General features: G+C 42.8%; 1 protein-coding gene across 2 annotated transcripts in view; it reads right to left on the reverse strand.

Moving 5' to 3' along the window:
• The window catches only part of rb1cc1 (RB1-inducible coiled-coil 1), a 283,146-nt gene that overhangs the window by 134,229 nt on the left and 132,244 nt on the right, over window positions 1-16,673 (reverse strand). For both annotated transcript variants that reach the window (XM_038809347.1, XM_038809345.1), the window contains exons 13-14: window positions 12,959-13,085; window positions 6,291-8,197 (exon numbers count right to left, since the gene is read on the reverse strand). In XM_038809347.1, the coding sequence (XP_038665275.1) occupies window positions 6,291-8,197; window positions 12,959-13,085 (2,034 nt within the window). The remainder of the gene's footprint in view (window positions 1-6,290; window positions 8,198-12,958; window positions 13,086-16,673) is intronic.

Genomic DNA, 16,673 nt, shown 5'->3' on the forward strand with positions numbered 1-16,673 from the left:
ATTTGGCAGATGGGGGTTTAATGGGGCTAAATGTGAGGTTATCCACCTTGGACAAAAAAAAAGAAAGGCAAATTATCGAAATGGAAAACAGATTCAAAATGCGCCTCGGCAGAGGGATCTGGCTGAATCGTAGAATGTCAGTATGCACGTACAGCATGTAATAAAAAAGGCAAATGGAATTTTAGCATTAATTGCAAACATACTAGAGTATAAAAGTAGAGAAGTGTTGTTGCAATTATATAGGGTGTTGCTGTCTGGGTTTGGTCTCCTTATTTGAAGGATGTAGTGGCATTGGAGGCAGTTCAGAGGCGGTTCACCCGATTGATTCCAGAAATGCAAGGGTTGGCATATGAGAAGTTAAACAGTTTGGGCTTATTCTCGCTGGAGTTTAGGAGAATGAGAGGGGGTCTGATTGAGGTATATAAAATCTTAAAAGGGATTGATAAAGTAAACGTAGTCCAAACGTTCCCCTTTGTGGTGGAATCTAGGATGAGGTGTCACAGATATCGGTTGAGATGAGAAGGTACAACTTCTCACGGAGGGTGGTGAATTTGTGGAACTCGTTGCCCCATATAGTTTCAAGGAGATAGAGATCTAATTTAAAAACGGGAAAAAAGGATATGTAGAACAGCTATGGAGGTAGATTTGAGACCAGGAAGAGATCAGCCATGATCTGATTGAATGGCGGAGCAGGCTCGAAGGGTTGAATTGCCTACTTCTGCTCTTAATTCCAATGTTCCTACGTTAATGTTGAAGTTCCAAAGAAGAGTCATATTCAACTCAAAATATGCACGCCTATTTCTCTCTCCGTTGATGCAGCCAGACGTATGGTTTTTCCAGCATTTGGTTTTTATTTTAGATTTTCAGCATCAGCAATGTTCTGCCTTTATAATTAGAACTTTGAAGAGCGATAAGCAACAAAGCTTGCATGCTTAGAGATGGACACAAGATACCTTAGATGAAGTTGGATGAATATTAAATAAGGAAAGGTCAGCTACCCTTTTTTCTGGGCAGGTTGTTACAAACCCAGTGACTGAAATCAATACATTCCTATTCGTGCTAACCATTTTGTTAACCAATGTCAATGACCACCAACACCATGAAATTTGTGAAATTATGTTAGTGACAATGAAAATGCAGCAGCAAATGAGCATATGAGCAATAATTATCCCAGAATTCTTGTCACACACTAACTAACCACAAAAAATATAAAATGTTTGTCAATCCAGCAGCAGAATGTGCAAACGCTGTGTTACTCCATCCTGGGCAAGTGTGCGGTCAATTCCAACCCCACGTGCCCCAGAGTCACAACATAAGTGAATCGACTAATAATTTTTCTAAAGATTCCTGAAACGTTTGGCGTTGCTGCCCAATAATTACAGTCACTAGGTTTGCAAGTTGAAACACAAGTACTGTTAATTTATAACAAGGTTAATGGCAAAATACACGGCAGATACAATTAGTTAAATATTTATAAGTATTGATAACTACCTAACCCTGACTGCAATTTGCCTCAATCCACCCTCTACCGCAAGCACGCGCACACTGTATTCACAACCTGGTGAAACAGAGTCCCTGTTTCATCAGGCTTTATTCTCAGTTTGTGACCTGCCTTCAGGCCCTGTTTTCAGGAATCCACCATTCACAGCCTTACTGGAGGGAGAAAATTAATTGGATCTTTTTTTAAACAGTGGCTTAGCAGCAATTTTCTGGATCTTTTCCCTTTGCTGCCAGAACAAAATGTAAAAATAAGATGGAAGCTCTTGGCTCTGAGAAGTATTGCAGTGGGATAATATCCAATCACCACCTGTTACCGGGCAGATCACAGCCTTTTGCGCCACAACAATCAAACTGAGTCATCACTGAAGCCAGCCAATCTCCAGTTACCAGTCTGGAACAGAGCAACTTTCTAGATCCTGCTGTTTGAATTAAAGGCACAGGGCATTGCTTCTTCTGCTTGAATTAAAATGGTAGGCTGCTTTAAAGACATATGTCCATAAAGCATTCATGGATCAAAAATGCAAAGGCTAGAATAAAAGCAAGGGGAGAACAAGGGAATAGACAAGGAATAAACAAGAAGCAACAGGAAGAACCATTACATCATGAAGATCCAAATTTATATAATGGTTAAATTTCTCAAAGCATTTCACAATTTATTTTTAGCATGTCATGGCAGATAGGTAAATAAATTGCTGTGAAAAATATATTTTCAGTAAAGAAAACTAACTGATGAGCTCTTTATAAGCACAATAATGTTTGGGTATTCCTGCTAGAGTTTCTGAGGACACAAAGAATTTGCAAAATAAGACTGATAGCTATCTTAACAATTCATGAGAAAGCACACTGCAAAAACAAAATCAAAAATCTTTCACAAGATTCAGTATTACTGATTGGTTGCATTTTATGCTGTACTACTCAGTCCATCATGTTGGCTTGCCATTGGAGCAGTTTACCTAGCACCACTTCTGTCTTTTCACCATGGTCCTACATCTTTTTCTTTTCAGATACTAATCCAATTCCCTCTTGAATGCCTCGATTGAACCTGCATCAACCACAGCCTCCGACAGTGCATTCCAGATCCGAAACACGCTGTGAGAAGTTTCTCATGCCATCATCGCTTGTCTTGCCAATTACCTTAAATCTGTGCTCTCTTATTCTCGATTCTTCCACCATATCTATCCAGAATCCCCCCACCGATGGTTATGAAAATCTCTTCTCAAACCTTTTTTCAAGAAAAGCGGCTTTCCTAATCTATTTATGTAACTCTCTGGAAGCAAGGGCATGGAGAGAAGTTTCCTGACCCAAAGATGGCAGAAGGTGGCCAGCCAAACTCACCATTCAGGTGTGGCTTCAAGCTGCAGAGGCTGTCGGTATTCAAAGTATTCTGTACAGGCCCTGGTCCATTGCTGCAACAGATTTAAATACATCACAAGGCCCAACAAGGTGTCTTGTCCTACAGCTCTTGGCTGGAAGTCATCATTATCTCACCTTCCTCACACTTTCCCACAGAACACTCCTCAAACTGTCTCACATTTTCTTTTCTCTTCATCCTCCTACTCAAATCTCCATTCCAAGTGACAGCAGGAAAATCGGATCACAACTCACTTCCCTCTTGTGCCCATTTGTCGGTTTCTCAGAACTACTCATGGTGATTGGGGGGGGGTGGGGACATTGAATTAGGGCGACAATGAGAATTTTTCAACATTGGCAGCAAACTTCTCAAGTGTAACATGCCCTGATGAGGCAGTCACTGACTTTGCTGGCAGCAAGGTTTGAAGCTGCAGGTGCCAATCGCACATCAGGAAGGTTCTACACAAACTCCATCAACATATAGCCTGCCCCACCAGAGGTACAAACACCCTGGACCACTGCTACATGAGCATCAAAGTTACCTACCGCTCCATTCCCCGACCACACTTTGACAAATCTGACCACAAGTCGGTACTCCTACTTCCGGCTTACAAACAGCAACTCAAGCGTGCTGAGCCAGCCAAGAAAACCGTGCAGTGCTGGTCCGAGATATCCGAGGACATCCTCCACCAAGGCCGCGGCAGCTAACCTGAACGAGTACACAACCACCGTCACAGACTTCATCAGTAAGTGTGTCGAGGACTGATACCAAAGACGACAATACGGGTGTTCCATAATCGGAAACCCTGGCTCAACCAAAGGGTTCACTCGCTGCTGAAGTCCCGGACGGAGGCGTTCAATTCTAACGACCCTGACCTATACAAGAAATTCAGGTACGACGTACAGAAAGCCATCAGGAATGCCAAAAGACAGTATCGCATCAAACTAGAGTCCCAGGCCAACGACACAAAACCAGGGCGGGACTTACGCGAGATCACAGGCTACAAAGCAAGGCCAGGGGGAATATATGGGGCTGGAGCATCCCTCCCCGATGAACTGAACAAATTCTGGGCCTGCTTTGAGCAGTCAGCCAATGCATCAGTGCCACCCGCCCCAACAGCCCTGGGTGCACCATACCCACTATTACAGCCTCAGAGGTAAGAGCTGCCTTCTTGCAAATGAATCCGCGGAAAGCGACGGGCCCCGATGAAGTCCCTGGGCGAGCACTCAGGGCAGCTGGCGAGTGTATTCGCAGACATCTTCAACACCTCACCCCTCCGAGGTCCCCACTCCTTCAAGAAGACCACCATAATACTAGTACCAAGGTAGCCTGCCTCAAGGACTACCAACCAGTGGCCCTGACGTCTGTTATCATGAAATGCTTTGAGCGGCAAGTCATGAGACGGAACAACACCAGCCTCCCAGACGGTCTCGATCCATTGCAGTTCGCCTATCACCTCAACCGGTCCACAGCAAATGCTATCTCACTGGCTCTACAATCAACAATCGAACACCTCAACAGCAAGGACATCTACATGAGACTGCTGTTCATAGACTACAGCTCCGCCTTCAACACCATTACATCGACAAGACTTATAACCAAACTCTGCAACCTTGAACTTGACCTCTCCCTGTGCAGCTGGATCCTCGACTTCCTCACCAACAGTCCGCAATCTGTCAGGATAGGCAACAGCACCTCCTCCACAATAGTCCTCAACATCGGGGCCCGCAAGAACGTGTGTGCGGTCCTCTACTGTACTCCCTATACACACACGACTGTGTGGCAGGATTTAACTCCAACTCAAACTACAAGTTTGCAGATGATACGACTGTGGTAGGTCATATCTCAAAATACGACGAATCAGACCACATGGTGTACCGAAAACAACCTCTCTAAATGTCGGCAAAACTATGGAACTGATCATCAATCCTCCTCCCCCCCCCTGTCTGCATCAATGGCTCTGAAGTGGAGATGGTCGATTGCTTTAAGTTCCTCGGGGGTCACCATCACCAACAGTCCATCTTGGTCCACTTACGTTGATGCAACAGTCAAGAAAGCCCAACAACATCTCTACTTCCTCTCAAATTTCTACAGATGTGCCATAGAGAGCATCCTATCCGGCTGCATTACAGCTTGGTATGGCAACTGCTTGGCCCAAGGTCGCAAGAAACTGCAGAGTGTGGTGAACTCAGTCCATCGCATTACACAAGCTTGCCACCCGCATTGATTGTCTACACCTCCCGCTGCCTCAGGAAGGCAAACAGCATTATCAGAGACCCCTCCCACCCAGGCTCTGCCTTCTTTCAGACCCTTCCATCAAGCAGAAGATATAGAAGTCTGAAGACCAGCACATTCAGACATAGGAACAGCCTCTTCCCAACAGCTACTAGACTCCTCAATGACTCTCCCTCGGACTGATCTTATTCACGCCGTCCTATGCTGCTCTTGCTCATGTATTTGCTTTGTATGGTCCCTTATTCCGCACTGTCACCAATCACTGTTTGTCGATGTACCATTTGTCAATGTACTCTGTCGATTATTCTTTTTTTGTCTACTATGCATGTACTGTGTACGTTCCCTTGGCCGCAGAAAAATACTTCACACTGTACTTCGGTACATGTGATGATAAATCAAATCAGGATATGGCTCTTCCTCCTTTAAGGATGCCTGGAACTCTTCACTTTCCACTGGCAGCAGCTCCAAACCTCCATGCAGCATCATGCTGTACAGCAGACAACTATAATTCTGATCAATCTTGCAAGGGCATATTGAAGGATTCCTCCAGATCAGTCAAGAGAACAGAACCTCATTCTGAGAAAGCCAATGGCTTGTTCCATTGTGACCCTAGTGAGGATATGACTCCTGTTGTGCCTTGCTGTATCTCTCTGGGAAGAGTTTTCACTGGTTATGAAAGGTATAAACAAAAATCACAACTGGAATTAAAATGTTTGTTTTATATGGTCTAATAGAGAGCACTATTATAGCAGTAAGTTTTCGCAAGTTGAATAAGCAGGATTCTAACCATCATGCCACACACTCCCATGTTCTTGTTAAAGAAAACTGGAACACATGAGGAAATTAATGTTCAATATGTCACACACCCGACCCTTAGTTATTCAATTCTTAACAGGAAGAACTGCCGATTGGACAGTAACAGTTTTATGTAACATATTAATCATATAGGCACATTTATATTAATATCTCCACATTTTCTTATAAGTAAATGCATTTAAGCACTTGAGAGAATAAAAAGTATTTAACAGTGTACTGATAAAGAATTGAATTAGTGTTTTTTGCTTTTCCAATACGAAAAGCAAGTGGGATGAAAAAAAAATGATGAAGAATTGGGAACAACAAAAGGGAAAACAAATCTTAGGACGTCTTGAGACTCATCACTTCATTAATTGAAGACTTATAAAGACAAAGAAACTTCACATACCTCTCAGTTCTATTTTGTTCTTCAAATTGACTTTCAAGCTGTTGACTTATTAGCAATTCTTGCTCTAGTGCTCGTCTTTTCCGTTCACAATCCTCATGCATTTTAATTCCAACAAATTCCGCTCTCTCCTGACTCAACATATTTAGTTGTTCCTTCTCCTCCTGAAGACCACGAATAGTCGCTTCATATTTTGCTTCTAATTCAAAGGAAATTCTCTGTTTTTCAGATACCATGTCCTCCTTTTGGGTTTCTATTGTTTTCAAACATTCTTCCAACTTCGTGCGGAGTTCTTCAACTTGTCCCTTTAATGTTACTTCTACATCGAGTGCTTGCTGACGTATTGTATCAAATTTACTTAGCTCTGCTTTAAGTAAGGACTTCTCCTCTTCTTGCCTGTTTAATAGCTCAGAAATGCACTGATCTTTTTCTATGGTCATCAGTGTTTTTTCTTCTGCAAGCCCCACGTTGTACTCCTCAAGTTTAAGCTGAAGCTGGTGTTTCAAGTCAGTTATCTCTTCACTATATTTCTCAGTTTCTTTCATGACATGACATTTTGTGATCTCCTCTTGTTGCACTTGACTCTCTTTTAAACACTGTTTTATTTCCTCAATTTCAGTTTCCTTCAAAGCCAATTCAACTTCCAGCTTGCACCTACAGTCAGAAAGTTCGGATACTTTAACTTTAAGTTCATTCAGTTCTTGTTCCCGCTCCTGGAGCTTTATTGAAAAAGACTGCTGCAAATGATCCAACCTTGCTTCATTTTCCCTTAAAATTTGTTCTTGCTGACTACTGTGATCACCCACCAACCTTTCCATTTCCTGTTGATGCCTGGCTTTTAGGTCATCTTCAAGATCCTTCAGATGATTTTGTTCGAGATCCTGAAGTTCTTCTCTTAAACATTCCATCTTCTGATCAGCCTTTATGTTTAGTCTGTTTAATTCTTCCAAAAAACTCTCTTTCGATTGTTTGAGTTCTTGGATTTCTGACTCTAGTTTTTTTCGATATTCCACCAAGTCATGTATTTCCTTATCTTTACTCACATGTAAACACAAGAGGGTTTCATTTTTAGTCCTTGTCGTAGAAATCTCATAATCCTTCTCTTTTATACCATTTTCAAGCTCCAACAAATCCTTTTTCAGCTTTTCTGCATTTTGCTGAGCAGTGACCACCTTTATATTCCATTTGTCTATTTGATCTTCATGATCCTTCCGCAAAATCTCTAATTTTTGTTGATAATTTTCCTTTGCTCCCGCCTCAACCCTACATTTTACAGTTTCTATTATGCTTCTCAATTCTTCACTCACATTTTTCATGGAACTACTAAAATCACACTGCTCTTTCTGAACAAGTGCTCTGAAATGGGTAAGGTCCTTCTTAATGTTTGTAAAATGCATCTGAGACATTTCAGTGATAAGCCTGTATTTCTCTATATGCACTTTTAGAATTGCAACTTCTTTAGAGTCCTCATTTGCACCAAAGGTTGTATCTTGCATACGTCTATTATCAATAGCATTAATAACTGAAGAATATAATGATTCTAGCATCATTTCGGGACTTTGTGGATCACTATTCAAGTTGGGCGAGGTTGAGTTCTCTTCAATCATGAATTCATTTACAGCTGATACAAAATCAGACTCCGGACTTTCTGCCAAAGAGTCCATATCTATAGATCCTTGTTTCAGAACTTGTTCTAAATTTGGATGAGGAATAGTTTCAAAATCAAACGTATGGGCATCAATACTATCAGGGGATAACTCTTCTAAAGAGGCAGGAGCATTAGCAGATGGACAGATTGAACCCTGAAGGCTAAGTGTAGATGTGGCTCTAGAAGAGGTAGTTTTTGTCCCAATTGTGCTTTCCAGCCTGTGTGTTGTTGCTGTTGTTAAAGTCGGTTGATCAAGGGACACCTGCAAACACAAGAAAAAGCATAAGCGAAACAGTAGTTTCACACCACCTGCAATTTAGTAAAGTCGCTGTATACCCTAACCCAATTCCCCCCTCTTATTTCTCTATCCACACTTTCTTTTCCTTCATTCTTCATCCTTTTCCCCACCCACCCCCTAACTACATTGCATGTACACTCTCCGAAATTTACCAACCCCACTTTTTACCCTGCCTTACCCCATCTTCTCTCCCTCACTATTTGTCAAGTTATTCATCTCTTAACTTTGTTGGAGCCAGAATAAAACATGGACTTAACTACGTGTGTGCAACCATGCAAGTCCAATAAGTTTTAAAAGCAAAACATTCTTTTAGTGGCTGGAGAAGTCAACCTGATATTATGGGCCACGGTTTAGAGAACGGCAAAGTATATCATGGAGTTCACCTGACCCACAACTTTTAATATATTTTGGTTATGGGGAGCACAAGGGCCCACTTTATAGGTGTGATGCAACAGAGATCTAAAGTATTTTTAAACAAAAACAATGTTTATTCTATGAATCCAGTTGACATTTTTTAAACGCACAGTAAACATCTTATCAACTACCAACACTGATACCCCCCAAAGATACAATACTCTATAGGTTACCCTCAGTAACTTTCCTAACAACGTCCATAAGTCAAGACCCTTTTTAGCAAAGATAGTAGGTTTGCATTCATTGAGGAAACAGGTATTACTTTCAAACCATCAAGTGATCTGGTGACATTCTTTAGCATGCAGAGAGGCCAAAATACACCTCCTTGGTTTGAATGCAGCTCCCCAACGAAAAATGAAACTAAAACTCAAGAGCTAAAAACTTCTTCCAGCTCAAAACGAACGTTAAAAAGCAGAGCAGGAGCCTGGCTCCACCCACACACTGACATCACTGCAACCACTTGAGAAAACAATTGTTTCTTAAAGTGATCATTCCCATGACACTGACTTTCCAAGACTATAAACAGTGGCAGTTTCAAAAGCAAATAGAAAATTAAGAAACAGGCTCACATAAGCCACGTTTAAATTCCTTTCAATCTCCTTTATTTTTGGGGAAAACCGTGAACCCTGGGAGGAATTCTCCGCTCCCGGGAAAAATCGTGAAGGCCGTCGTGAACTCGGCCAAGTTTCACGACGGCCTCGGAGGCCGCTCCTCTCACCGTATGCACCCCCACCCGTTATTCTCGGTCGCCGGGCCTTGACGCTTGCCAACCCGAGCATGCGCAGCTGACGTCACGACGGCTCAAACCGCTCAAAATGCGCGTGGCCGTCTTCCCCTCCGCTGCCCCGCAAGACGTGGCGGTTTGATCTTGCGGGGTGGCGGACTTGAGCAGTCAGCCGTCGTGACGTGGTGGCTTGATCTTGCGGGGTGGCGGAGGGGAAAGAGTGCGTCGCTTTGAGATGCCGGCCCGACGATCGGTGGGCACCGATCGCGGGCCAGTCCCCTCCCGAGCACGACCGTGGTGCTCACTCCCCTCTCCGCCCCCCACAAGCTTCAAACAGGCCTTTGGCGCCCATGTTCACGACGGCAGCGACCAGGTGTGGTTGCTGCCGTCGTGAACCAGTCGCGAACAGCAGGCCGCTCGGCCCATCCGGATCGGAGAATTCTTCTGAGCGGGGGGTGGGAGAATCGTGGGGGGCGCCAGGGGGCGTGAAATTAGTCGCCCGGCCCTCCCGCGATTCGTGGGGAGCGGAGAATCGCGCCCAGTGTTTCTCTCTATTCTCATCTTCAAACTGCTGTTGCTAACAGAACTAAAACAAAACAATCCAAATAAAAACTTTTTTAAGAGTGGAAATAGATCATCCACAGTAGCCTTGTGTTTTTGCCAATGGGCAACAGTGTTTCGAATGACCTCATGTTTTGCAGAGGGTAATATGTTAGAGATTGGCCACGAATAATCAAAGCTAGAATTACCAGAGGCTGTGATGCAGGTTTCAGCAGCAGAGACTAAAATTGGGCACCATTACAGAGGTGAAAATAGACTGCCTTGGTGATGATGTGGTTGCGTGGTAGGACGTTCATCTCAGGGTCAAGAATAACACTAGACAACATTTGCCAGGGACAAGGATGGAGTTAGTGGTGAGATGTTGGAATGTGTGTCAGGGAACAAGACAATGGTTTCTACCTTCCTAATATTTAGTTGGAGGAAATTTTAACTGTGCCAACATTGGCAGTCAAGTAGTCAAACAATTCAGAGACAGAGGAGGAGACAAAAAGAGGTTGAGGAGAGGCAGAGCTCAGTATCATATAGAAATGAATACCATGATTTTGGATGCTGTCATAAGGGACAGCACATAAATAATAAATAAACCAAGCAAGGATATGACCCTTAGGGGTCACCAGAGGCAATGGTGAGAGAATGAGAAGGGAAGCTATTACACACTATTTCCTGGTTATATCAGGATAGGTATAAATGAAATGAGATTAAGTGAGTCCAACTCAGCCCGACTACAATGGACAGGCATTGAAGAAGTACTTGTGGTTGACTGTGTCAAAGGCTGCAGATAGGTCAAGGAGGATAAGAAGGGGTTGGTTACCTCTGTCACAGTCAATTAAGAAATAATTTGTCACTTTGGTAAGAATGGTTTAGATACAGCAGAAATCCAATTTCAGACAGCCACACCCATCTAGATTTCAGAGATTCAAACAGAGTTTCAAAAAAAAAAATAGAGACACAGATTTGGGAAGTAACAACGTGTTCAAGGATTGAAGATGGGTTTGAGTTTGAAATGATGGAAGTGTTAATGGTTTTCTTTGGAGGAGAGAGGTGCTAACAGTAGATTTCAAAGAGAGAAGAATAGAGCTTGAAGAAAGAACCATTAACATCAGCTAACACAAGAACCAGACAGGGAGTTGATTGGGAATGTGGTCTAGAGAGAAGGATATGGACCTCAAGGATAGGAAGTGCTTGGAGGGCATATCATGTGTAGAGATAGGAGACAAATCAGAGAAAGATGCAATATCAAGCTGGAAAGTAGCATAACCGTAGAGAAAGTTAAGAGCCAGTGGGGGGGGGGGGGGGGGGGGGGGGGGGGGGGGGGAGGGAAGGGAAGGAAACAGGGGAGAGTGGCTTAAGACGACCATTCGAGTGACCAGTATTTAGAAGATCACGAATGAGTTGTTCTGCCTATCAGGAAAGACTGGAAAAAAGACTGGGGGGTGGCCTGCTCAGTACACATATATTACATTATGAAAGGGTTTGGCATGGCAGATACAGGAAAGTTAAGTCCACTTGCCAGCAAGACCAGAACTCGGGCCTTAGGTATAAGCTAACCACAACAAAGAATTCAGGTGAAACATTTTTACTTAGTGAGTGATTAGAAGCAACACTCAGTACTAAAGGAGTAGTTGAGATGAATAACATAGTGGCATTCATAGGGAAAGATGGATGAGCCTGTGAGAGAGTAAGGAATAGAAGCATATGATGAGAGAGTTTGAATGAAAAGGATGGGAGGCTCATAAGGAGCATAAATACAATTATGGATCTTTTGGGCCAAATGGCCTGTTTCTGTGCTGTAATTAATTTGTACAGTTTGCTTAACTCTGCATCCAGCTAACCCATGGCCTTTGATGCAAACACTAGGGGCGCGACTCTCCGCACCCCACGCCGGTTGGGAGAATAGCGGGAGGGCCTCCCGACATTTTTCACGCCCTCCCGCTATTCTCCCCCACCCCCCCCCCCCCCCCCCCCACCCGACCCAAGTCACGGATTGGCGCTCGCCGTTTTTTTACGGCGAGCGGTGATTCTCCGCGGCCGATGGGCCGAGCGGCCGGACCTTTACGCCCGTTTTTCACGGCAGCAAACACACCTGCTCGCTGCCGTCGTAAAAACGGGTTCTGGATGCCAGTTTGGGGCATCCAGAGGACCGTTTGGGGCGGGAGCACCACCGTTGTGCTCGGGAGGGGACCCACCGATCGTCAGGCCTGCGTCCAAAAGAGATGCACTATTTTCCCTCCGCCGCCTGACAAGATCAAGCCGCCACATCTTGTCGGGCGGCGGTGGAGAAATGCGGAACCGCGCATGCTCAGGTTCCGTCAATGGCGTGATGACGTCACCCCCGCATGTGTGGTTTGGAGCCGGCTTGGCGCGCGGCCTTAACGACTGTCGTTAAGGCCGCGACGCCGTGATTCCCGGTGTCCCGCTCCTAGCCCCGATGGGGAAATCGGGTCCCGGGAACGGGCGTGAAGGCTGCCGTGAAACACGGCCGGTTTCACGGCAGCCTTTACGACTCTCCGCATTTGCGGAGAATCTCGCCCTAGATACTTCAAAGAAAGTGCATTATTCCCTTTCATCAATGATCACTTTAGATAGGTGCAGCTAATAAGGGTACACTATCTTATTATGCAGGACAAAAGAATGCGAACAGTCTTTAAAAATCTTCCAATTAACTAAACCCTAAACCAGTAAACATAAAACCAGTAAATTACCAAGTATTGCACTGGAAATTTGTCAGATTGCTGATTAGAAGTAGCAGCATTACATATTTACAGAATCTGCAAGAATACTCAACCACATTGGAATTTTTCAGCAAATGGTTGAGCCTTGCATTAAATTAGGAAAAGACAATTAGCAAGGTAAATTGATTTTTCCCCATTAATGGATATAAATATCTCTTATTTTCCAATGCATTAACGCAAGTGTTCAAACATTGGTTAAAAATAGGTTTGATACGATAGTTTGTTAATAAATTTTTTTTTTGCCATGACTAAAAAGTAGCAAATTAAATTAGCACCAATTAAATGAAATATTACCTTTTGCTCAGTCAGTAAGTCGGTGATAGTTTGTGACATTTCATCCAAACTCTGAGCAGCTCTGACCAAATTGCGAAGAATTTGAATATGCTGGTGTAAGGGCTCAAAGTCACACAATGTAGGAATCCTTTAAGGAAAATGAACAAGAAACATGAAATTAGCTCAAACATAACTGAATGTTTTTCATGTCTCAATTATATTTATTACAATAGCCAAACATTTCAAATAAAAATAGTTTTCACAGCAGGTTTTTGAAAAAAATAGCATTATGGAAGAAATGTCTTGGCCCATTCACCTGCTGTTATCAAAATAAAAAGTCAAGACATAGCTACGGAAAACCATTTAGAAAAAGAAACTTTATTCGGACAACATTTTCAAACTCTTTTAAGACTAAAACGTATAGAAAAACTGCTCAAAATAGGAAATATATCTGCAAATATCTGACAGTGACTCACCAAAGTCACTTGTGCTACAAGAAACACCCAAATGGAGGCAAATCACTTCCCTACAGGAAGGCAATAAACGCAGGAAAATTAAATAACCTATTTTTTTATACACTGGTGACACGGCAAGGGCTGCAAAAAAAATGGAGCAAGCTGTTAGCCTATTAAGCTCTTGATTAATAACTGTAGATGTAATTACATATTTAAAAAAGCTGGAAACTTTAATTACTTACCTTTACAAGAAGTAGTCCTCACTCCCAAGTTATCCTCAACATACCATGGTTAAGGTCAGCAAACGCCAATGAAAAAATAAAAACAAAACTCTAAGACTTTCAGCCAGAACTGCATGACATTTATATAAAATATAAGTTGTGCCCCTATTCAATCATCTTTTTAATTTTCATCGAGATGTGGCAAGTGAACAAAAATGCGTCTTCCCCACCACCCAATGAACAAAAAATTGACATTTGAAATAATTAAATGTTAACTGTTCAGAATGATTAATTGAAAGTGTAGCCTAGTTAATATTTTAGGTCTGTGTTTCAAAGACTTACAGATTGAGGTGTATGAAATTATGGGCGGATGACACTACAGATGCAGAAAATACAAAACCCTAAACTGCAAAGAACGAAAAATAAAAAATCTGGTATGCCTTAATTTGAGGAATATGACACCTCCCTTCGTTATCCTCCACATACCACGATATAGACTTTGCAAAGTACTACCCCCTTGTAGTAATAACTAAATTTATAATTAGACACTGAAACAGCTCAGATACACTACATTTATGTAAGAAAATCAAGCCTCTTGAATGTAGTGATCACTGGTGTGGCTGGATTTCAGTGACATAATTGTTGAAATATTCTGTTTGTAGTTCTTGTATATGTGGATTCGCATTTTATTCTGCTATGCTGCCAACTGGTTGCCATTCAAAATGCTATCAACTATTTGACTGGTCACATATTTTATCTTCAGTTTTTCTTCTGACAGGTCATCAAGGGGCATCCTGAATAATCTAAATTTTATGTGCACTGCAACAGAAAGCTCCTGGTATCCACATAGTGGAAACTGCATTTCATTTCACATTCAGAGATGCTGGTAAAATAGTGCAAAAATGTGGTGGATTCCAAGGTACTGGTCAAAATCTTTCTGGTATAGTCCCCAGCCTCCTTTTATGTCAGGTTGAATGGTCACTCAGACTTGTAAATTATTAACTTTGATGATATTCATGCCATTAAGGCACAAGTTCTTCAGATCTGAAATTTCATGAGATAAGCAAGTCATCACTCGAAGATTGGTCATATGCTCATACCTCTGGAAGACTTTAAAAAAACTAAAAGAACATAACCTGTTTATACCATGAACTTGTAACAATGAGGTGTCGATGGTTGGTCATAGGACAGTGATGCTACAAGAATTCTTTTCCATAGATGGGCTTAAGTAGGGTGCTCTTTCCAAGAGCCAGTGGAGACTCAATGTGCCGAATGGCTTCCTTCTACACTGTAAATTCTATGATTCTATGTCAAAACACAGGTTAACCCCCACAAGTCTCATGCTTTTATCTCAGGAAAATCCCTCTTAGGCAATCCCTCGGGATCAAGGATGACTTGCTTCCATTTCTGTTCAATGGGTTCAGAAGCAATTGATGAGTTCAGGCGTGATTTGCAGACTCGGACACATGTGGACTTGAAATAGATGGATTGTTTAGAGGTTTGTGAACTCCCTCCAATTCTTTGACTTTGTCTCTGCATGTTCCAGGCAAAGTCTCTATATCTTCAGCAGCTTCCTGAATGACCCTTCCTTTCTTCATTTTGGCCAGGGTCTCCCACGAGTCGGCCGGGATGTTTGACCTCTTCAAAGATGCTGTAAGGACAGCTCTAAAACATTTCCACTGTCCTTTAGGTCTCTTGCTATGACCAAGTTTTGGTATCAGGCACAAGATTGCCATCTCCTAACCAGTGGGTCATTAGAACAGTGATGGCACCTCAGAAATACTTGGCTGCAAAGTGTTTTCCGCCATCTGGTTATTGTGAAAAAGCATCCTAAAAATGCAATACCATTTTTTTATACTCACAATATTCTTTCTACCTTCACTCAAGAGGTGGACAACAAAACTGATATCACGTACCATTCAGCAAGCACTTAATACAGTCAATATAAATGAAATGTAATGGAAATCACTAGTTACTGGCATAGTCTACTGCACTTCAAAATCTGTAGCCTCTACCACTGAGAAGGATCACCTAGAAGGATTCATGGAACACCATCAACTGCAATTTCTCCTCCAGCCAGTACACTCTTTACTTGGAACTATACTCACTGTTCCTTCACGGTCACTGGGTCAAAATCCTGAACTCCTTTCCTAACAGCACAGTGGGTGTACCTACATCATATTGACATCAGTGGTCCAAGGCAGCAGCTCACACAACCTTCTCAAGGGTAATTAGTGCTGGGCAACAAAAATGCTGGCCCAGCCAACAACACCCATGTCCCATTAAATAATTAAAAAACTTAATAGCTGCAGTACCAGGTGAAAATGACAACAGTAGAAATTTGGCAATTTTCAAAGACTATCAGCTCACGATAAGAGTGAACAAAAAACATAAAGCATCAAGTTCGTCAAACAAATGAAAAACACACATCTAGCTGGCAAAACCAAAAATGGATTGGCCTGTTGGATTCATTTACCTTGTCTTCTAATTTGTTCATAGAATTTGGGCAATTTTGGCAGGATTGGTATCTAGTGTCCGTCCCAAATTAACCTCAAGAAAGTGGAAGGCAATTGCCTTCTTGAATTGATGCAGCCTGTGGTTTAGGCACACCCACAGCAACATTATTTTTTTTTCATAGAATTTACAGTGCAGAAGGAGGCCATTCGGCCCATCGAGTCTGCACCGGCTCTTGGAAAGAGCACACTGCCCAAGGTCAACACCTCCCCCTATCCCAATAACCCAGTAACCCCACCTAACACTAAGGGCAATTTTGTACACTAAGGGCAATTTATCATGGCCAATCCACCTAACCTGCACATCTTTGGACTGTGGGAGGAAACCGGAGCACCCGGAGGGAACCCACGCACACACGGGGAGGATATGCAGACTCCGCACAGACAGTGACCCAAGCCGGAATCGAACCTGGGACCCTGGAGCTGTGAAGCCATTGTGCTATCCACAATGCTACCGTGCTGTTCCTATTAGGTAGGAAGTTCCAGGATGTTGACCCAGGGATAATGACGGAATAACAAGATAGTTCCAAGACAGGACAGGGTAGCT

This window comes from Scyliorhinus canicula, chromosome 10 (genome assembly GCF_902713615.1).
Source record: "Scyliorhinus canicula chromosome 10, sScyCan1.1, whole genome shotgun sequence".
NCBI classification, from domain to species: Eukaryota; Metazoa; Chordata; class Chondrichthyes; order Carcharhiniformes; family Scyliorhinidae; genus Scyliorhinus; species Scyliorhinus canicula.